The following is a 24,511-nucleotide window of genomic DNA, read 5'->3' on the forward strand; positions in this document are numbered from 1 at the left end:
AATATGGTAAGATAAAAGAAGCAAAAGAATTAATCAGAATACTAATGTTTTATCAGAAAAAATAAAATTCACTGTGCACATATTATACGCGAAGAATTATGCTGGGTACTTTCATACGTTCAAAATCAGGGTGAGGTACTATGTGCCTAGTTAAAGCCATTGGTATCAGGAAAGAAGAGGCTCATCTGAATGATGCCCTGAAGGATTTTTATGATTGACAGGTGGAGAAGAGAGGGGGTAGGTCCAATTATGTAGGAGAACAGTAATGCAATCATTAAAAATGGGACTAGAAAGAAGAATGTGTGTGAGGGACAGTGAGTTTGTCTTTGAATACACCAAGTTTTAGCCAGATTTATTTGGAAAACATATAAATAACTACAAATAAAGTACACACCTACAGGATGTCTATGAATATTTTGTCACAAAATTCTAGCTGCTTCTTATGTAATGTAGTGTTACTACAACCAAAGTTTCTGAACCAAAATTATCAAGACACTATCCAGGAAACAGTGCTTGCAAACACCAATTATAAAACACCAATTATGAAAAAGAAATGACAGAAGCTCTGGGATAATTTTACATTTATGAGACACAGAGAATACTTTAAAGTCATCAAATATTAGAGTGCCAGATAGGGGGAATAAAAGTTTTATCATCGAGGGGGAGGAAGTAGCCACTTCAACAAAATAAGCCTTAAGAGGGAGAGATGCTAAGACAGAAGTCTAGGCCCTCCATACAGTGAGCACGATGGCAAGTGTTCTCACTTTGGGACTGAAAAACGAGAGCAGCAGGAAGTGGGAACATTACAGACGGGAGGCAACACACTGGAGGGAATCCTGAAACAGGAGTAGATGTTGACCAGGCTGAAGGGTGAAAAGGGGGGCTCTGGTTGGCAGAGGGAACATCATGAGCGGAGACACGGAGCCATGAAAACAGCGTCTTTAAAGAGGAACAATCTTCTGTTGGAGCATAAGGTACAGGGCAAGGGGGTGGTGAGACAGGAGACCAGAAGAGAGAAAACTGCTAACCTGTCAGCAGATACTCGGAACGTGGTAACTGAATGAGTACTAGCCACTGTGCTCTCAATTTTCTATGACCCCATTCAGTCTTTAAAACCTTGCTACGAGTAAGCTGCTGTTATTACACCCATTTTACAGATTCAAAAAAGAATTTTTTAAGAAAAACAGAAAAGAAAGAAATAAAGAAAAACAGAAAAAACCCTGAGGCTTATTTAGGATCTACAGCAAATAACTGATGACAAAATTTTACTCCAATCTATCTGCTACCTGAGCTGAGCTGGTCACCACTTGGGCAAAAAAGGTAGGAGCTTTTGCAGAGGGACTCGTGTCCTGTACCAACAGAGTACAAGGATTTCCAACTGCAACAAAAACTCTGGTGGCAACAGAGAAAATAGGCTGACTGTCTTTCAGATGAGAGGAAGGGAAACAAGCTAGATTACTGTGATGGCCAAAGTGAGAAGGCACAGTCCCAATTAACACCAGCATTAGCTGGACGGAGATGAAGCTATTAAGGAGGCAGAATCAAGAAAATATGGCCACTGCTGTCACGCAGGGGTTCAGTTAAGGATGACACTTGATAACCGAATTTTTCCACTTAACTGACCACCAGAAACTTGGTTGCCTAAGACAAACATTTTTGGAGAAAAGCCACCCAGAAAAGCACTAGTTTGAAAGGACAGTCACCATACATTTGAGTGTTAACTATATACAGTATGTATTCTCTAACAAAAAATTTTTAACCATGTCTGCAGCTAAACCTGAGATAGAAAAAAAAGATGGAATCTCATTAGACTTGTTACGTACAGCAACGTACCTCCCGAATATGCATTAATGCAGTTCTGTAATTAGACAGACATAAAAGTTGTAAACTTTTCTGTAAATTTTTCTCTGGAAAGAATGAATTACCTGGATGTTAGCTGGGAACGTTTCTGCAGCTTGTCTAGAACGAAGGAGATGGGGCACAATCTTTAACTTAACCCTTGTACTGACGGGGTCCCTCTTCAGCTCTGGTTTCAGAACTGCTCCCTGTTAAAAATATGTTTAATTATAACTCAGCAGTTCAAAATTACTACTCACTGAAAACAGTCATGAGAAATCATAAAATCAGTGGTCTCTCAATCTTTTATTTCAAGATTCCTTTACACTCTTACAAACTACTGAACACTCCAAAGAGCTTTTGCTATACTGGAATACCTATCAATATTTGCTATATTAGAAATTAAAACTGAGAAATTTTTAAATATTCATTTAAAATTATAATAATAAATCCATTATACATTTTCATAAATAACATATTTTTAAGAAGATTAACTATATTTTCCCAAACAAAAAACTGTACTGAGTGGCACTGTTTCACGTTTTCTCTAAATATCTTAATTGTCCACCTTGACAGAAGAGAGTTGGATTCTTTTATCTTCTGCCTTCAATCTGTTCTGGTATGTTGTTCTGGTTAAATTACATTAAAAAAAAAAAACAACTGGCACTGGGTGTGGCCAAAAGAACAAAACAAAACCCAGTTTCATAAAGATACGTGTTTGGAAAAGTGGGGATGATTTTAGCCTTTTCAGGTAATTCCAGATATTCTTTGATACTACAGCAAAACGTAATAAACAATAGTTTCTTAAAGGCTAGTTACAATTTGGATTTGAAACCTTATCACTGAACTTCTGTATACTCTGTTATACTAAATTCCACTGATCTGTGTTGCCCACCGAATGGCCCCCTTACCCTCGTAATGCTTCTGTGACATCACTGGTCATTTGGAAAGTACTGGCTCATGAGTTAAGCAAACATTTCATTATAAAACATTTTTTAAAATCACATGTTATTATCACCACCAATCTAATCAGAAAGTCTGTAGGTACTGACAAAATGTCAGGCTCACTGTGATGGGTACAAGTTTCCCTAAATTGTAATTTTTGCTTGAACGTCCAACTTTTACCACTGCCAATAAACCACGTGAATTGTTTTTCTTGAAGCCTCATTTCTTCATTTTAGAGAACATATCTGCCAAATACCAACTCGATATCCACAGTTTCCCAGTCTACAGGTAAAATAATTTTTACTGCTTCATCAAAGATATTTTTTCCTTTTTTATTTATTTTAGAGAGAGGGAGAGAGAAAGTATGCATGAGGGAGAGAGAATCTGAAGCAGATTCCACACTGAGCACGGAGCCTGACACGGGGCTCAATCCCACGACCCCGAGATCACGACCCAAGCAGAAACCAAGTGTCAGCTGCTCAACTGAACCACCCAGGCGCCTCATCAAAGATATTCTTAAGTAAAGCTGGGTTTTATTCTTTTTTTTTTTTACTATGAGTGCTGACAGTTAAGAACACAATAACTACCAGTACTATTTAGTGACACAGTTTTGGTTTGTGCTAGGGCCCCAGCAGTTACACCCACCATTGTCAGCGCACCATCAGTGCAAACATCAACGCGATCAAAAAAAATCTCCCTATGACCCGACAGGGGTGAAGAAGCACTGATCTAATCCCACCCTTTCATTTTCTCCACGAAGAATATGAGGCCAAGAAAAGCCCTGTGATTAGCCAAATCTCTCCTCCCCAGTACATTTGTGTGCAGCCATTCAGGACTAGAACCCAAGGGGGAGGCTTCCAATTCCCAATTCATTGTTCTTTCTGCCACATCACACTCAATTTAATCTAAATGGAAATAGTATGATGGGGGGGGGGGATTACGATTTTTAAAACAACTATTTATGGTTTAAAAAGCAAGCAAGCAAATAATCCTTGTATGTCTGGATTTGAACTTGAGAACACTTTTAAACACAGTGAACTGAACAGAATTTAGCTTATTAAGCAAACACCTTACTTGGAGGCTTCAGAAGAACCCATCTACGGTCCTAGATTTTAGACCAGAGGTCAACAAATGAGCCAATGGGCCAAATCTGGCCCACCATCTGTCTTGATAAAGCCTATGAGTTAAGAATAGTGCTTATGTTTTCAAATGATTTTTTAAAAATCAAAAGACTAGTACTTCAGAATATGTGAATATTATATGAAATTCAAATTTCAGTAGCCATGAAGTTACACTGGCATCCAGCCATGCTCCTTCGTGTGTTGCCTACAAGTGCTTTCATGTTAGGGCAGAGTTGCATAGTTGTTGCCCCACAACCACATGGCCAGCAAAGCCTAAAAAACTGACAGAAAAAGTGTGTGGATCCCTAATCCAGAGAGTGTTTCATCATTATTTAAGTATAGGAATTGAAACGACCAGCTCAAATAAACTAATTTACCAGGAAATCTTAATCCACCCAGACAACATGGCTTAAAACTAGTATTTCCTCCAGGATAAATTCAGCTTAAGTCAAAATAACTAGGAGAAAAAGTTCAAATATATGGAGCTCATGTCAACCAAATGCTTTTTATGATGATGTGAGAATAAACCAAAACAACCTACCTCTTTTGTCTTCAGTGGTATATCTCCAAGGTATACCTTGTACATCTTATTAATGATGGCAGGATTATTCCAGTCAATCAAGCTACAGAAGGTTTCAACACAGCTTGTTAAAATTATTTTTTTGGTCCCACTTCAATGATTTCAAAAAATACATAGCCCCAATATTCGTTACCAAAGGAAAATGTCAGAAATACACAAATGAACTGAGCAACTGACTTGTAGAAGAGAAGGAAAGGGATTAATTTAGATCAACGTTAATTTCTAAACAGAAATCCAGGAAGTCACTTGTCCCACCCTGATTCAATAGCTCATTACATCCACGGCCCAATTGGACACCCACACAAGAAAAATGGACTGTATTTCACTCTCAAGGCCAACGCCACGGAGCAGTTCTGACAGAGCAGAGCTACAGTACACTTGTTCAAAGAGAACTGAGGCAAGCAACATTCTTCTGTTGAACTACCTGGAAACCCAAAAGTGATAAGGAAAGTGACCCAAAAATAAAAAAATTATCCGTTAAAGCCCCAACCCTAAGAAGCTGGCAGCCCCTCCCACTTCTCTTATATTGTGTTACCATGACCCCCAGCCTCCCGCTCTTCCTTCTCTGCCAGCACCTATTTGCAGCTTCATCACCTAATCCTAATAGCAGGCATGCTGCCATTAGTCCCTGACTTGCTCCTACTCGGGCCCCACTGTCAGGTGAATGAGGATACAACACTGTATCCTACAACACCCACCCCCTGCAGCAGCCCCTCCCAGTCATGTTACAAACCTAGCGGTACTGCAATCCTGCATTTCACTTCATCAGTGAGATTTAACCATACTATCTTCTCTCTGCCTTTTGACATTGGTTCTGCTTCCAAGCTATGTTCTAATCTGTGCAAACACAATTTCTGATGCTGCTCTGACAGGTTTTCTAATCCGTCTCTTCTTTCACAGTTCATCCATCTGCCTCTTCCTCAGATAGCCACAATTCCACAATACCTCCATCCTCGAAGATGTTCCACCATTCCATTTTAGTTTTTATTCACCTACACTCTCCTCAGATGACTGCTACTAACTAATCCTCAAGCCCCACCTTTGTCTCCCTTCTATAAATACATCAGGCATACAGATTTTTGACAACACGTACACACTTTAGTAAAGCTTAATGGTAAAAACAAACTAAAAACTAAAAATTTTCACTGTTTCCTCTACTTTTCCCCTTGCCATCTTTCTAGTTTTTTTTATTACATGTTTGTTGTGAAAATTCAGAAATGTACAGAAATTTATAATCTGTATACCATATCCCTCTCTACTCCTTTTCAGTAACCACTAACTTTGGTGTATCTTTTTCTAGACTTCTTTCTTATGCACGTAAAACGGGTGGATGGTATAGCAGGTGGGTAGGTAAAGAAACAGATCAAAAGAGAGATGCATCACTTGAAGAGATACTTCAGGATTTTTCTTTTAACAAAATGGGAAAATATCTACATACCGTTCTCAACTTACTTTTTACCTCTTAACAATGTTAAACTCCTCTTATGAAAAAAATGCACACTTGTTTTAACAGACAAAATCGAAACGAACTAGAATACTTCTGCACGACATTTACATTTCTAACAATCCAATCCACTACATGGTGTAAAGAATGGGGCCAGCTCAAACACAATGAGAAGTTTTAAAGGAAGATTTTTTGATACTTCGAAACCAAATAAATTCTTTGAAAGGGATACCAGGAGGATGCAGTTATAAGCAGCATGAAGGAATTTTAGACTGGGGGGGGCGGTGTTAATGTACAGTCTAGTCCAGCTTCTTTATTCCACAGAGTCCAAGGCCTGGCAGGTTACAGGAGTCTTTCATGCTCCATCAGCGAGAGGCATGACCAGAATTAACTCCCAGACAACGCGCTCCTCCCCTAGGCTGCCTCACCTGCCGTGGAGGGGTACACCGCTCCTAACCGCCCCCACACGTGCAGTCTGCTTACGGACACGTAACCGAAGACACAACGAAGTTACCTTCCTTACGTGGTTACACCTGCTTATATCACTTTCTCTGAAGTGGAAAAACTACAATATATGCACTCCACTGCCTTTTAGCATGCTATTACATTAAGCATTAAAACAAATGAAGAACATAACTCTTCCATAATCGTGATAGTTTTCAACCAAGTAACTTCAATTTCTCCTGTTGTTTTTCCAGTCTCCCCACATCTCCTGTTTTAAATCAGTACACGTATTATTTTGTATTCTGCTGTCATTTGCCATTACTTGGGGACAATTTACACATTGCTTTATTACTTTCATAATTATTTGGGAAGATCTATAATATTCCATACGGAGACACACAGTTAATTTACTTAACTACTTCCCTATAGTAGAAATTTGAATGTTTCCATTTTTCTTAAAATTATAGGAAATGGTATAATGAGCAAATCTATAACATTTTTCTAAATATAATCTTTTTCTTCTTCTGAATGACTCTCTTAGGATAAATTCCCAGAAGATTTACATAAAACATTATAAATATTTTTATGATTCATTACATACTGCAAAGTGCTTTCCAAAAATTATTTCGGTTTATAATGCCAATCAACAGAATATAAAAACAGCAGTTTCAACAGAAACTTAAATGGAGTTTCAACTGTTACATAATTTTATTTACCAATGGGTACAAACTGGTACACCAGTGTTTCATTTCGCATTGATTTGATTTCTCACACAAAACATTTTCTCTGAGCCTATTACTATTTGTATTTCCTCATGTGTGAATTAAGATCTATTCAGCACCTCTTTTATGGGACCTGTTTTTTACTGTATTTATCATAATACCTATATATCCTTTATTAAAAAGCAATCTCAAATGGTTTGACACAGAGGAAGAATCAAAAATGAATAACTTCTGGGTTCTGCCATTCTTCTTAACATCAATTCTTTAAGTCCATTTACCTAGACGACAAAGGTCTCACTTCTCATGGTAATATCTCTAATCCATTCCAGTTTTAAACTGCTTTTCCAAACAGCTTTTCTTCTTTGTCTTATACAGAATGCTGCTCCTAAGCAAACTGTCTTTATTACAAATTAGGTATATTTCATAATCTCCTAAATTGAATGTCTCATTATAGAAAATCCTGAAAGAATAAATATGTGCTGAGTGAGCTTTTAGAAATATGGCCTCTTTTCATTTTTTCAAGGTGGAAAGGGAGGCAGTTTACCTTTGCTTGCTTTTCAATTCTAGGTCCGCTGCTGTCGCTACACTGTGGCGTGTGTCACTAGAAGCAATCACCAAGTGGAGAACAGCTTCGAGTTCAGGCACCTGTTCAGCTTCTATGAATTTCACTATACCCAATTTGCACTGCAGATAAATGAAGGGAGGGAAAAACGGTGATCAAAGAAACAAATACTACCAACCAAAAATTAATAGTAACAACAGTAGCAGCTCCTGTTTAGGCTTACAATGTGCCAGGGAACTGTATATAACATATATTCATGACTTCATTTAACCCTCACTATCTATGACATAAGTAATATTATACTCATTTTTCTGATAAGGAAACTGAGGCAAGGCTTAAGAGATTAAGGCACATATTAAATGATGAAAACAAGATTCAAACCAAAGTTTCTCCAAATCGAAGACCATCATGATACACAGCCTTCCTACTCAGGTTACAGTCTCTCTAGAATGATAAAGCCTTGAACTGAAGTCCAAATTTGGAGCCTACAGGTAAGAGATTGGTACATTATAAATAGAGGGCTCAATGGATTGTTTTGACAGTTCAAAAAGAACTAAACCACATTCCATAGAGTTCCACTCTATTGTTAACATATTCATTCTGTCCTCAATATTCTTAGATTGAAAACAATAGGATTTCAAACACACTCTAGTCAAGGCAAGTGAAATTTTAACCAAACAGTATTCAATCTAATTGAATGGCTAAAATAAAACACAGATCAAAGAAGGATTCTAATTAGAACTTCATGCAGTGTGAAGGAGCTATGAATTTCAAAACAAACAATTCTATTTAGGACAAATATGCCTGAAAACTATCTTTACCTTTAAAAATCAGTTATATACCAGTTCTTATGTATATGAATCAAGATTAAGAGAGTTTATAATTATTAAATAATAACATGCAATTTAAAAAGGTATATAAACAGATCATAAAATGCTTGCCTTCCCTCCCCCTTGTTCAAAACAACTTACTTGTGGCAAGAGCCACAAGAGAAAAGACTCATTTACTTAAGTCACAGAAGAACAGTTCATGGAAATTAACTACACAAAGATATGAACAAAAAAATGTGCAAAGAAAACTGAAAATAATACTAATGTCCATCAATAGGAAACTAGTTAAAATCTTACATGGTTTACACATAATTTTATATAAACATATAAAAAGATGACTTTTTAAAAAAACTTTATATACTGTTAAATGAAAAAAGTAAACCACAAATACTGTATTATATGTAAATGTATGTAAATGTAATATATAATATATAAAAATGTATTGTATAAAACTGTATTTATATATATACACACACAAACATACACACATAGAGTAGGCTGTAGATGAATGACAAACTAGGATTTCAGGTCATTTTTAACTTCTCTTTATAATGTTCTGTACTACTTGAATCTTTACATTATCATAATGTTATCATTAGAAAAAATAAAAACCATTTTTATTTAAATAAAAAAAATTTTATTTCATCCTTGAAACTAAATGGTTCATTTAGATTCACTAGATTATAAAATTGACAAAAAACATGGAGAGGCCCTTAAAAATTAGCAAATAATTATCAACACAAGATTACAATTTAATGTTAACAATTATTCTCCAGCACTTGGAGCCTGAGCCCTCAGAGAGGCCTAGATTCAAAGCCTAGTAATAGGAGGAAGACCAAGGTACATCTCAAAACCTCAATTCCTTTTACAAAATGAAATGATTTCTCTACCTCCTCGGGTTGACGTAAGGATTAAATGACACAAGGTATTCAAAGTGCTCAGCAGAGTACCCGCCACATCGCTCACACCCAAAAAAGAGGAGCTGCTACTACTATTTACCTTTCTTTCTTACTTACATCATGGTTTGAGAAGGGGAAAAAAAGACCTTTGAAACATGAAGTAAATCTAATCAAACGTAACCCTTGCTGAACAAGTCATTCTATGAATTTACGAGTGGAAGCAATCCCCCACTTGCCTTTTTCCCTCTCCTGGGGAACACTGCTTTTTGATCAAAAAAAACACTGCTTTTTTTCAAAAAGAAAAAATATCAAATCATTTAGACTTCCGTGGAGAGAGAAAGGAAGGATTGGAAGACTAACCCATGTTGCTTGAATCCCAAAATAATTACATACTGATCTCATCTGCTCTTCCCTGAGGTGCCTGCTGACACAGACACAGTGAGGCAACTTCTCTGTAGAGCACCAGTCTTTTTTAAAAGCTGCTCAGAGAACAGCTGTGTCCTGTTTAAATCCAGAATAAAATGCTTAATGCCAATTTTTAAATTCCCAGCAAGAGATATCAAAGGGAGTCATGCTTTTCCCCCATATTGTCACATGTGAGTATAGGAGTTCCTCACTTTACACAAAATGTACAGCCCTAAAAAGCTGAATAACCCAAGATAAATTGTATCCTAACTGCACCAAAACAGCTAGATGATTATTAAACCTACAGTTAAAAGCTAAAATGAGCGAAGTTAAACATACTCCGTTTCTGAGGGGGCTGGATTTCACCCTTGAGCTGTGGACGCAACGAAGAGCACTGCCCGCCCCTTCCCTTCCCCTGGGGCTTTAACACATAACTGCCACGATGAAGACAGCACTCGAGGTCAGGCAGGGGTTGCAAAGCTGTTTCACTAGAGAGACTGAGCACATGAGAACTATGGCAGACCTGCTCCCGGGGGACCCCCCCGGGGCCAGCACACTGGGGCAGGCTCCATTATGAACAAGCAGTGATACCTGTTCCAACTGTTCAGGTGTCCACGGGTTATCACCAATAACTCGCTTAGCTGCATAAAAACTCATTCCTGGGGGAGGCTGGGGTATTCCAGAACCTCCCCCACTATTTGAAGAAGAACCCTGTCCTGAAGATGAATTTTGGCGACTCTGGGATTCATTTAACACATATCTGAAAAGGAAAGAGAAATGTAACCTCCCTATTAAAACACATACATAAACATATATGTGCACATTTAATACATTCAATTTTATCCTTTTCTCTGAGAGATTTTTTCTAGAATACTTGAAAGTAAAATTTCATCATAAAGAAAAATCCTGAAGGTATCTAAAAAAGGGTATTTACATCTTTAGCAGATTAACCGTAAGTCCATCTGTTCAGCTTAGTTACAAATGAACTATTACAGTTACCAACAATGAATATAAATATTTTGCTCTCAATCTATAAACAACTCTCTAAGAGCCACTATGGACCTACTACATTTTGAGTTTCAGGTTGACAAATACAGAGAAAGAATAGTTGTTTGTAAGAAGGGTTAAAAAAAAAAAAGAAACATTATTCTATATCCAAAGCACAGAACATTTTTACAGTCATTCCCATTTCTGCTAAGTGGCAATTCACCTTTAATTCTTATATCCCATTAGAAAACCCACTGAAACCTCCAAACCACTTACCACACAAGCACATAACACCCCAAAAAGGAAAAAAAACTCAGAGGAAAAGTCATAACAATTAGCTTTTCCCACTATATGTTCAAAGCCCTCTGTAGCTACTTATTTATTAATTTACCACCCTATTTTCATTTTTAGCTTCTACAGATTAAAAATAAGATTTCTGATAAATTCGTTTTGATCCAGTAAACTGGTATTTCTCATCTACAAAATGAAAATTTTGAAAAAAAAATGTAATTCAAGTCCCTTCAAACTCTAAAATTCTATGCTGATGAATTATCAGACTGGATATTAAAATGAAATACCCATTATAATAAAAATTAAAAATAACACTTAGATCCTGATAGTACAGTAAATTATTCCACATTACTTATATGCTATATCCATTTAATCTTAAATCCATCTATTAAAAAAAACCTATTAAGAAATCACTTTAATACTTCTATAAAAATAAGGCAAATTCCCACTGGTAAGAAAAACTGGATTGAGTACATTATGTGCCTAAGTTAAATTTGGATTTGGTAAGAAAAACTGGATTGAGGACGTTATGTGCCTAAGTTAAATTTGGATTTCAAAGTTTATTTACCAAAGCCATCATCACCTGCCAATTCTGGCTGCCTCCTGATTCAACAACTATAAAAAGGAGGTTTTCATTTATTTCTAAGTTAAAGCAAGACTAGTGGCAGTAAGTAAATGAATCAGTAATTACTGAACAGCTAACATTATGCAAAACACCATCTTGAGCACAAGACAGAAGAATACCAGGAAGTGTAAGATCTGGAGCAGGTTGAGATAATAACAGCACATATGAGAGCATTTGACATGTTATCACATGACAAAGAAACCACTGAGAAATAAGCAATGATAGGACATGTACTAGAAGTGAACAAGTAGAGGTAGTGAAAGCGTTTCAAGGTCTGGAAAATAAAGCCACCAAACTAGAGGGGCCGGAGGGGGGGCAAACTGGAAAGGGAAAAAATTGTACAGCATGAACCCTCTTGTGTCTGGATCAGGGGACAGAGGACAGGAGGCTCCACAGGCTAAGATTATAGTACACATTACCCCTTTGGTCAGGGAAGAAACATAATGAAAGCAGCATTTTAGATAAATATCTCTGGCAGGAGGACAACCTAGAAAGTAAGTAGCCTAGAAGCAGATCACAACCTGGGCCACTGAGCAAGGGACGAGAGCTAGCTAAAACAGCCCTTGACTTCAAGGAGGCCCCAATCTATTAGGGAAGCTGGACATGTCAGCAGTACGATGAAAACACAAAGTGGCAATACAGATGGATGGTTAGTGTAATAAGGACCCGGAAAATAGTGTCCTCTGCCCAAGGCAAGAAATTTGTGTCAGAGACACACACAGCTGACCTCTTAAAGCTAGTCTGAGATGGTTTTTCAAAGCAGTTGTTTTGGCTGTTGTTTTCTTTCTTTCTTTCTCCCCTTCTCTTCTGTTGGGCAGGCATTCTAAGCAGAAAGAACTGTATCCTCTTAAAACACGAAAGGCAAGGACATAAGAACGCATGAACTGCATGAGTGTATGTAACGACTGGAAAATAATACCCCAAGGATTTTAAGGGTGATCTGGTAAGATCTACATTTTAAAAATCAGGGATCCCTGGAGCACCTTGGTGGCTCAATCGGTTAAGCAGCCGACTCTTGATTTTGGCTCTGGACATGATCTCAGGGTCATGAGATCGAGCCCCCCCCATCCCCACCCCGGAGAGGATTCTGTCCCTCTGCCCGTGCTCTGCCCCTCCCCCACTCAAGCACGAGTGCGCGCACGTGCCCTCTCTCTCAAATAAATAATCTTTACAAAAAATAAAAAATAAAACAATAAAAATCAGGGATCCCTCTGGCAGTGTAGAAAGTTTTGGAGAAGAACAGCTGGAGAGAAAGTCGTGACGAGAGCTGAGCAGAGATGAGACCAACCCGCAGCAGACAGCGTGGTTCCGGGACGAGACAGGGAGCAGAGAGGGGCTACTATGGGACTGGCATTAGCAACAAGGAAAAGGAAAGCTGCAGGCAATTTATAGCTGTACACAGACATGGCTAAGAGAACCATCAGAGCACTGATAGCAGTTAAAGGAAAGAACTATTTTATGGGGAAAAACTGATTTCAGCTGGGACAGGCTGAGTCTGAAACCATGACAGGAGCTCCACATCTGTAAGGTCAACAAGCAGTGGGGCTGGGGTTTAGAAGAGGTCGGGCCTGCAGCAGAAATGACAATCTGAGACACATCCATTTTCAAGTGAAAGCTGAATCATTTAAAATAGTATTCAACCCCACACAGTGAAAGCAGTCACCGACAAGGTCGCTGGGTTTTATTTTGAACCTACCCATAAGGCATCAGAAGGACATCTAGCATGAAGTCCAAAAGCAGCTGCACGGTCTTTGGTTTCTCAGCAAGATTAAACGGAGAAGCTGATTTTGATGATTCAACAGGGTATTTCATGTGAAAAAGGGTTGGTATTAAAAGATGCATTAAGCTGAAAAAACAATTACATTTATTGCAACTACTTTAAAAATAAGGTTTTCATACATGCAAATAACAGACAAAACAAAAATCACATTAACAAGAAGTGGCAAGTGTAGCAATGGCCCTGCACTTTCAGAACCACCAATTTACAAAGTCCTAATCTAGGAACTGGCCTAGCTTTCTTTGTTATTGAAACCCTAGCGTGCTGGGTGATGACTGCCGTTTAGCCACTCCGACTCATTACCAAAAACACTGGGAAAAAGATGTACATAATATGCCCTCAGTGCCAGTATCTAAAGTTACCAAAAGAGATTTTTCTATTAAACTTTAGGTATAGTTCAACTTATAACATGTTCCTTCAATAATTTTTTTTCTTTTCCAGTTAATTAAAATATTCTAAATCTTAAAGAAATTAAAAACCGATCCTGTTAATATTTTGAGTATGAAAATTTCCAATGTGTGAACTTATATAACACAGCTTCAGTAATTCCTTCTTTCATTACACATGAAAACCTCAAAGAGTGCTTGTACTGTTTATTAATTTTATTTGTAAAGATCCGTACGATAGTCTCTCTTTTAAAAATACATGTGCTCTAAAAAAGCAAAGTAAAACCATCATTTACCTCCGCCTTCCCTCCACAGCTTCTGCACTCTTCCTGATGATGCTCACCATGACCAGGCTACACTACAGAACTTTGAGCCAAATCTGAAACTAAGGGTGTTATCCAAACCTTTTCACCCCTCCAATGCCCACATTAATATAAACAAGTGATCTGTTCCTTAAAACTGCTCTAAAACTTCATATGCTCCAAGACAGAAATGTTTTGATGAAAAGCACTTTATGACTAATTTGTGCAATCACATGAAATTAGTCTCTTCAAAATAATTGACAAAATAAATGCATCTAGATTGAGAAACATGTTGTTAGTTCTGCACACATTTTAACATGCTCGCATCAAGAAATTTGATAACTACCAAAACAGTAACATTGAGGTGACACAGAAAATTCAATCATCTGTCAGCTGAAAGAGCTCAAGCCTTCACATTAGCCCAAGTAAAACCAAATGTGTGACTCTGTGTTTGAGAGGTAGCTGTTGACTCATGCAGGTAGGAGAGAAGTTAATTGAGGACACCATACCTATCCTGCTGTGGCTGAGGCTTCCCTTCCATGGCAGTAAGAAGCGTAGGGGCCAGTTCACATTGTTTTTCCACTGGCAGGCGAGGATAGCCCATCTTAACATAAATTATAGTAAAATTCTAACACAATGAGAGAAAAGCAAGTGAGCGTGAAGGAAATATTCTAGGATTTCAATGAAAACACATGGTTGATAACTTAGGGAGATACGTTATAACAAAGAAATCACATTCTCTCTCCATAAATTTATCACATGTTTATTTATTACAGCTTGATCAACTATGACATCTCAGGAAGAATTCCAGCCCTACTTATTCAAAATGTTTGCTTTAAGATGTGCTTAATGTGAGAGAGCATGACCTAATCTAAAGCACTCATGCATACATATATCAAACTTCATGTTTTTTCACTTTAAATATATACAATTTTATTTGTCAATTATGCCTCAATAAAGTTGGGGGGGATAAAAGCACACAAATAGGCAATTTTCGCTGAAAAGAAAAAGTCATCATTTGGCCCATCTGAACCTACATACTACACATTAGCATCAGAGCTCCCAGCTTGTTGCACTAATCCTTTCAAGCAAAGAGGAGACCACCTGTGAAATCCTAGGCTGCCATTTCCCAACCGGTCAGTTCCTATAGCCGCCTTATGGCAGCACTCTGGTTCCTCATTCCGGTAACTGACCAATGGATGATGAACCAAGGGAAACTGAGTGCTGTGGGTATTTTTCTATCACTAGAATCCATATGAATGCTTCATTTTAAGCAAATTCATAAATGCATATCTGGATCTATGCATAAGACAAAAATTTGCTTTTCTAAAAGGATTCTTCACTTCAGAATAGGCTTCATAAGGTTATTCTTTGGGAGACAGTCTATTTGGCAGTTTTACTGGCACACAATGTTTCTATCTGCTTGCAGTAGGAGCTTCTGTAATGAAGCTGTACGTCCAGAGCAGGCACAGAAAAGATCTCTGCACCAGTAGGTGGCTCCAAAGGTTTGGAATCCAGATGTTAGATAATACTCAATAGATTGAACCTCAATGCTAGGAGCAACAGGGCCACAAAAAAAACATGTGACATCACATGACATCAACATTTTTATACATCTACATTTCATGAAGATGACAATTTAATAGGAACATTTCTTAACAGGCTCAGTTATTTCACTTTTAAAAAGCATACCTTTCTGAATGTATCAGAGACAGAATTTTTTAAAATTCAGCTTCCTATCCTTGACATTTACCCTTTCTTTCCTTCTTCTATTATTGTTTATTCATGCCTATGCTGCATAACCCTGTCTTCTCTCTGTTCAGACTGGCCTCGTACAACCTTTTACTAAGAATCAAATCCTTCCTTTATATCAGCAAACCTGAGTAGTCATTTCACCAGCCTTCCTTTGCCCGATGTAAACGACCATGCCTTATCCCGCACCTACCACTTCAGTGGAAAAAACGTGTGTCATTTGAAGAAAAACATCTCCTGTTTCATTTAGAATTAGTCTGAGGTGAAATTCTAAACTTGCCCATATACTGATGACATCTAATAAACATTAGGAGAGAAAATTCACTGTAAGTCAGAAATATTCCAAGAGAACACTCACTGTGACAAAGGAAACTGCAGCAGGGTCCTGGTATTGAACCAATAGTGTCTCTACCGGGAGCTGTATTTTGGGGCGGCTTTTTATACGCTTATTCAGATGGACCAGCAGTTCCATTACCTAAGATACAGAAAGATATGAACTGAAATTATTGATACCTTTAAAACAAATTCATTTCTCAACCACTATTTAATTTGATGAATAGCAGCTACTTTGTTTTTTTCAAGGACATAAATGTGACATCCCAGAAAGGGAATTTACAGTATCAGGGTCTTGTTCCAAAATGCTGTGTCCCCCAAAGCTGGGATCCTGTGTGAGCCTACACTGAGGCACAGCCCCCCAGGACCCCTGTGAATAAATGACTGCAACACACCATGCCACGAGTGGAATGTTTGTGTTTCCCCAAGACGCATCTGTGGAAGCCCTAATCCCCAGTTTGATGGTTTTAGGAGATACTTAGGTTTGGCTAACGTCATGGGGGTGGAGCCCCCACGATGAGACTGGTGCCCTAATAAGGGGATGAAGGGATCAGAGTCCTGTCTCTTCCCCTCATGAGGATGCAGCAGAGAGGCTGCCCTGTCAACCAGGAAGGTCCCTCCATGAGGAACCCGACATGCTGGCACCCTGACCTCAGACTCCCAGCCTCCGGAATGGTGAGAAATAAAGTGCTGTTCAAGTCACCCAGTCTGTGGTCTCTGTTACAGCAGCCCAAACGGACAAAGACACACCGTGAATGTGACAATATGAGAAACAGACGACATACTGTGGGTTTCCAGAAAAGACTCTGCCAGATCAAGGAGGACTTAGGGAGGAAGTGACAGAACACTGAATCCTGACAACCAGATGAATTTCCAAGCAGAGAATCAGTTATAAGAAGGAATGAGGACTAAAAGAATGTAACATACTGCATGTGACTGACACACAGAGTGAGAAGAGATAAAAGAAGAGCCCAGATTATAAAAGGACTCAGGTAAAATGATGGAGAATTTTTGCTTTATTCTGAAGATCATCTGATTCTACTAAAGCAATATAAGTAATAAGCTTCCTCTCCCTCAAGTGGGAAAAGAGAAGAGAGATCTGCAAGTCAATAATTCCCGTGGGTGGAAAGCAAAATCCAGAAGCTTATGTCAAATGGCCCCAATCTTACTCTAAGAGTGAGATTATCTTGCTACGAGAGAAGTGAGAAACTGAGCATTGAAAAATGACATTTTTAGGGGCGCCTGGCTGGCTCAGTCGGTTAAGCGTCTGCCTTCGGCTCAGGTCATGATCTCCAGGTCCTGGGATCGAGCCCCATGTCGGGCTCCCTGCTCGGCAGGGAGCCTGCTTCTCCCTCTCCCTCTGGCCCTCCTCCCTGCTTGTGCCTCTCTCTCGCTCTATAAATAAATAAATCACCCTCAAATAAATAAAATCTTAAAAAAAAAAGAAAAGAAAAATAACATTTTTAGAAAGCCTCACCTGAGAAAGACTCAAGGATTTAAGGTATCTGTTCTGGAGGGCCAGGCCTATACTATTCTCCATCATTTCTAAAATGTGTGCTCTAGCTTCAAAGCAAGTATTAAAGAGAGTTATAGAGGGGCACCTGGGTGGTTCAGTCAGTTAAGCGTCCAACTCTTGATTTTGGCTCAGGTCATGATCTCAGGGTGGTGGGATCGAGCCCTGTGTGGGGCTCTGTGCTCCACAGGGTGTCTGCTTGCCCCTTTCCTTTTGCCCCTCCCCCCACTTGCATGCTTGCTTGGGCACACTCACTCTCTCTCTCTAAAATAAATAGGGGCACCTGGGTGGCTCAGTCGGTTAAGCGTCTGCCTTCAGCTCGGGTCACGATCCCAGAGTCCTGGGATGGAGCCCCACGTCAGGCTCCCTGCTCAGCGGGGAGTCTGCTTCTCCCTCTGTCCCTCACCCTGCTCGTGCTCACTCTCTCTTGCTCTTTCTCAAATAAATAAATTTTAAAATTAAATAAATCTTTTAAAAAATAAATAGAGTTGTAGGACTATCCCTGCCAACAACAAAAGTTCAAGTGAATCTAGAGCAATAATGAAATGTGAATTTTAATAACAACAACAAAGCCTGCTTCTCCCTCTCCCAATCCCCCTGCTTGTGTTCCCTCTCTTGCTCTCTCTCTCTCTGTCAAATAAATAAAAATCTTAAAAAAAAAAATAACAAATGTATAATCTATGTCTGTTTAATGAATAATGAAATAGCTGACATTTATCAAAGTTTCTGTACAGAACACACCTCTGCATAGCACTCTGCATTTCCTATCTGATTCTCACAACCAGAGAGACGGTATTGTCATTCCCATTTCACAGGCGAGGAAGCAGAGGCTCAGGGGACTGAAGTAACTTGTCCTAGGACACTGAGCCACCAGGTGGCATAGTAAAAATCTGATTCCAACACTGACAGTCGAGCTCAATTCATCTGAAGTGTCTGTCACCATGAGACATCCTTGGAACCACTAATATACCTTACAGAGACCTAGAAACTTGCATTACCACACATACTCATCTCAACTTCCTAGCTGTCCAGACCTAAGATACAGCTGACCAACGGAGAAAAGAATCAGGAGGAACCAGGCTCAAGAAACAGCCCTCATCTGACAATCTAATCTAGACTGAGTCCTGGCAGAGCTCTATGGGAAATCATTATTAGTGACAATCATGCCCACAATCACACACTTTCTTTTTATGATAATTTTTTTTTACTTTAAATAAACGACAGGGGCACCTGGGTGGCTCAGTCCTTAAGCGTCTGCCTTCGGCTCAGGTCATGACCCCGGGGTCCTGGGATTGAGCCCCTCATCCAGCTCCCTGCTCAGCGGGAAGCCTGCTTCTCCCTCTCCCACCCCCCTGCTTGTGTTCCCTCTCTTGCTGTGTCTCTCTCTGTCAAATAAATAAATAAAAATCTTAAAAAAAATAAGTAAATATATAAATAAACATTAAAAAAAAAAAAATCAACCAAACCAACCTTCCCCATGGACAACAATCCATAAACCTACAGAATCACCAGCCTCAGGTATACAGTATCTTGTCTATATCAGTTCTTACTACTCATGTATTTATAATTCATTTATTCATTAATAAGCTTTTTAATTGAAGTATAAAACATAACTAAAGCGTACAATTGAGAGTGCATGGCCCAATAAATTTTCGTAAAGTAAGCACACTTGGAACCACAAAAGCCCTGTCTACCCCATACCCCTCCACTCACTAACCCCTCTTCCCCGAAAGTTACCACTATCCTGACTTCGAACACCATTTTTTTAAAGATTTTATTTATTTATTGGAGAGAGAATGTGAACGAGAGAGAGCACAAGCTGGGGAAGGGGCAGAGGGAGACGGAGGGACCAAGGGGAGGGAGGAGTGGACTCCCCGCTGAACAAGGACCCCCCCCCGCCCCGATGCAGGGCTCAATCCCAGGACCCTGGGATCATGAGCTGAGACGAAGGCAGGCACTTAACGACTGAGCCACCCAGGCATTCCTCGAACACCATTTTTAAATTTCTGTAAATGGAACACATAAGGTGAACTCATGTCTGAATGTTTTATTCGCCATCGTATCTGGGACTCACCCATGCTGCTGCTCATAGCAGCAGTTCACTTTCACTGCTCTAGTAAGGAAATACCGTCATTTATCCACTCTCCTACTGACACACATGAGATTATTTCCAGTTTGGGCTATTACCAATAATGCTGCTATGAACATTCTTAGACATGCTTTTAGTGCACATATATACATACTTCTGTTATATATGAACTCAGGACTGGATATGCGTCATGGAGTACGCATATGATAAGCTTTCGAGTATTTCCAAACAGTTTTCCAAAATGGTTATACTAATTTACACACCTACCAGCAGTCTGTGAGAGTTCCAGTCCAACCTTGTCAGTATGTGGTATGGGCAGTCTTTAATTTTAGATATTCTAATGACAGCCTACATTTAAAGTTGGCTATAAAGTAAAATTCTACATAACAAACCTTGTTTTCCTTAAAATAGCAAATATCCTCTAATGATAAGTCACTAGAAATCTAAAACTTTTATTTCTCTTTCACTCAATTTATCCACAAATTACCACCTACCCTTGCAGGGTATCCTGGTTAAGTCTAATGTGCATCATGACACTGATAGTTAGGAACCCAAAAATTACACAACTGAAAATCAATACAAGTTTTCATCAATCACAAAATTTCACATATTGAAATTATGTATACATGAGCTTTCAAATTGCTGCCCACTGGCGTCCCTGTTTCCTCTCCCCAAAGCCTGACCACCTATCACTCCTATCACTGGGTGCACTAGGTGGCCCTCAGGTCCCTGAAGGCGTCCCACACTGTTCTAGCTCAGAACATCCACACAGGGCCTGCTGTATCTTATATGGTCTTCCCATCTCTCTGTCTGGCTACTTCCTACACACCACAGAGGCCTTCCTTATGCCCCACATTCAGTTTAAATCAAGTCCTCAAATATATTCTTTCAAAGATCCTTTTCTATCTTGGCACTTATTACAATTTATAACTGGATACTATCTGTCTGACTGTTTAATACCAGTCTCCCCAACTAGATGTTTCTTTCATTCACTAGCGTGAATTCTGCTAGTTACCTAGCAGAAACGAACTCATGAGGGGCCTTTTAGTATAACTTGCTCTCCTGAGGGTAACAGAAAGCCACAGAGGAGTTTTAAATAGGACAGTGACAGGATCAAATACATATGTGTTCAGCAAGGCAGTGTTAACAACGGGCATGTCAAATACCTGATGAGAATGTCCTGTCTCTTCCTGCAAACATAACAGATGTTCTTAAAGAGACTCTTTGTCCAATAAACCCAAATTGGGCCTCAGAATCCCTTCTCAGGGCAGACCTCCAAGGAGCCATTTCCAATCAATCACAGTGGCCCAAGGGATGAAACTTGATGACAGCTCTAAGACCTGAAGGTCTAGTATAAATACACCAGAAGTGGGCGCCTGGGTGGCTCAGTTGGTTAAGCGACTGCCTTCGGCTCAGGTCATGATCCTGGAGTCCCTGGATCGAGTCCCGCATCGGGCTCCCTGCTCGGCAGGGAGTCTGCTTCTCCCTCTGACCCTCCCCCCTCTCATGTGCTTGCTCTCTCATTCTCTCTCTCTCAAATAAATAAATAAAAAAATCTTTAAAATAAATAAATAAATAAATACACCAGAAGACTAATGAACTATTTTAAAAATGAAGGGGGCAAATGTTCCCTGCAGAACATTTAGATTAAAAAAGAAAATCTTGAGGGGCACCTGGCTGGCTCAGTCAGTAGAGAATGCAACTCTTATCAGGGTTGTGAGTTCGAGCCCCACACTGGATGTAGAGATTACTTAAAAATAAAATCTTAAAAGAAAAAAAAAGAAAATCTTGGGGCACCTGGGTGGCTCAATCAGTTAAGCATTTGTGCCTTGGGCTCAGGTCATGATCCTGGGGTCCTGGGATCGAGCCCTCCCTGCTCATCAGGGAGTCTGCTTGTCCCTCTCCCTCTGCCCCTCCCCCCACAAGCTCGTGCTTTCTCTCTCTCACTCTGTCTCAAATAAATAATGAATCGTTGAACACTACATCAAAAACTAATGATGTACCGTAGGTTGGCTAACTGAACATAATAATAAAAAAAAACTCTACACCTGAAAGTAATATTACACTGTATGTTAACTAACTGGAATTTAAATAAAAACTTGAAAAATTAAAAATAAACAAAAATAAAATAAATAATAAATAAAATCTTAAAAAAAAACCTTGATGTGATAGTTACCCAACTTTTGGTGACAGTACTTCAGAATCCTAAAACAGGAGCTGTACGGTATCTTGGTTTTTAAAAAAATTATTTTGCTTAATTTTCATGAAAGTTGTATTCATAGTCAGCCAAAGCTAAAGAATATTTTTGCCCCATTACCACCTGACTTTCATATCGGAATCAAGGGCATGGCTTTTAGATCAAGCCTCCACATACTCAGAATAACTATCTCAATTCTATCATCTGGCACTGGGGCCAAGTGTACGGCTGGCACTAAATGCAGCTGTGCTAAGCATACAAAAGCTACGTTTAAGTCATGTAAGCTGGTCCCAGACTCACTCTCCATTTTGAAAGGCCATAATGAGATCATGAACCTAGATTTCAATAATGAGAACAGAAAACTCACTTCATAATATACACCCATTTACTCACCATTTAACTCCCCCAACCGTCCCAACATGCTTACCTTTTTGCGTACTCCTTCTTGGGTGCTGGACAGTTTGAGCAAAACAGGAGGAAGGAATTTAGATATAATATTCTGTAATTGTTCATCTGTTTCAGCATGGCCAAGTCGTAAAAAGACCCGTTCAAGCTGATCTATAATATAAGAAGAAAAAAAGAACTTAACAAATCAAACACAACCAAAACTAAATATTTTTATAGCTTAATCCTTTTCCTGTACTACAGTTCACTCAGTCATGATTAACCACAACTAGCCCTGTATGCAGATGACTCTGACATACTAGGAAACAACACTAAAAAAGGTTTACTACTGGGGCGCCTGGGTGGCTCAGTCGTTAAGCATCTGCCTTTGGCTCAGGTCATGATCCCAGGGTCCTGGGATCGAGCCCCGCATCGGGCTCTCTGCTGGGCAGGAAGCCTGCTTCTCCCTCTCCCACTCCCCCTGCTTGTGTTCCCTCTCTCGCTGTGTCTCTCTCTGTCAAATAAATAAATAAAATCTTTAAAAAAAAAAAAAAAAAGGTTTACTAGTTTTTATACTTTCTTACAACTGTCCTGGTCATTTAACCCCTAGAAGAGAGGAAAACAAAGCCAAGAATATCAAAATTCTCTTCTACATATAGTTATTCCTTTCTTCTAAAGGATTTGTATACTGAAAAGAATACAAAAATTTTGAAGAAATCTTCTAGATCTAGCTAGCAATGGGAAGGAGAACTTTAATCAGACACCAGGGACAGTATCTGTTTGGTGAAGCCACCTTACTGATGAAGTTTCTCCACAGACAGAACCACTGCCCACTACTGTGGTGGGATTACCTAAGCAGAATGTGAGAGACCAGTTTCAACCAAGAAAGCCTCTATGAGAGGAACATGTTAAACAGCACCACCGTGATGCTCTCAGCAAAACCCAGACTGTGACAAAGTACAGAACAGGTAGGCAGAACATTCCAAGGGAGGGGAGGGGTAGGGACAGGGGAATCTATCATTTGCAAATGCCTGGATATTTTATTTTAAGGAATTACTGTTAATTTCTTAGGTGTAATAACGGTATTGTGGTTTATGTTTGTTTTTCAAGGTTCTTATAAAAATTATCACTTGTGATTGAGGAGACTTCTGAGGGGCTAGAAATGCCCTGTATCTTGTTCTGGGTGATGGTTACAAAGACATATAGCTTGATAAAAATTCATCAAGCTCTACACTTTCATACTTTCTACTCTATTATACCTCAATTTAAAATTTTATTTAAGAGAGTATTTTTTAGAGATCAAGACTGAAATATCTATAGGTGAAATAATATAGTTACTGGGATTTACTTGAAATAACCAAGGGTGTACTGGAAATTTGCTAAGAGAGTAAATTTCAGATGCTCTCACCACACATGCACAAAAAGATAACTATGTGAGAAGATGTATTAATTAGTTTGACTACAGTAATCATTCCACATGTACATATATATCAAATCATCACGATGTACCCCTTAAATATACACAATTTTTATTCTTTTAATATAAATAAAGTAATAGCCTCATTTGGGTCTTCATAAAAAAATAATAATCACGGGCAGAGGGGTGAGGCATGGGGAGAGGCCATATAAATGAAACCAAGATTGGCCACTGATTGATAATTGTCCAAGCTGCATGACAGATACTGAGAATTTGTACTTTTGTGTATGCTTGACGTTTTCCAAATTTTTCAAAGACGCACACACACAGAACATAGAGGCAAGACATTCTGGTAGCAACAAGCACACCCTGCACCCAAATGCTGGTTGTTAAATACCATTCTCCAAAAAGAGGAACCAGGCTCCTTGAAAAAATGACGGATTCTGGGGCTGGAGCACTGAAAAAGCAAGATGAACCTGAAGCATTCTGTCATGCTAGAAAGAAAATGGGGCGTGAAACACATCAAAGGTCTCCAGGAGCCACCTGAAAGAGTTCCAATATGGCCAAGGCTGGAATAATTTGAGGAACAAAATAAATAACACAGAATTGGATTATAACCCAAAGTATAAAACTAATCTACATGAATCCATACCAATGTAAAGAAATCATT

The 24,511-nt window shown here is 39.0% G+C and overlaps 1 protein-coding gene across 5 annotated transcripts in view; it reads right to left on the minus strand.

The window, feature by feature from the left end:
- Positions 1-24,511, minus strand: part of ECPAS (Ecm29 proteasome adaptor and scaffold) — a 99,315-nt gene that overhangs the window by 49,248 nt on the left and 25,556 nt on the right. For all 5 annotated transcript variants that reach the window (XM_036090923.2, XM_036090921.2, XM_036090925.2 and 2 more), the window contains 8 exons: positions 22,468-22,598; positions 16,267-16,383; positions 14,666-14,784; positions 13,388-13,537; positions 10,380-10,548; positions 7,637-7,776; positions 4,444-4,525; positions 1,926-2,045 (listed from right to left, as the gene is read on the minus strand). In XM_036090923.2, the coding sequence (XP_035946816.2) occupies positions 1,926-2,045; positions 4,444-4,525; positions 7,637-7,776; positions 10,380-10,548; positions 13,388-13,537; positions 14,666-14,784; positions 16,267-16,383; positions 22,468-22,598 (1,028 nt within the window). The remainder of the gene's footprint in view (positions 1-1,925; positions 2,046-4,443; positions 4,526-7,636; positions 7,777-10,379; positions 10,549-13,387; positions 13,538-14,665; positions 14,785-16,266; positions 16,384-22,467; positions 22,599-24,511) is intronic.

The sequence above is a fragment of the Halichoerus grypus genome, chromosome 14 (genome assembly GCF_964656455.1).
Source record: "Halichoerus grypus chromosome 14, mHalGry1.hap1.1, whole genome shotgun sequence".
Taxonomy (NCBI): Eukaryota; Metazoa; Chordata; class Mammalia; order Carnivora; family Phocidae; genus Halichoerus; species Halichoerus grypus.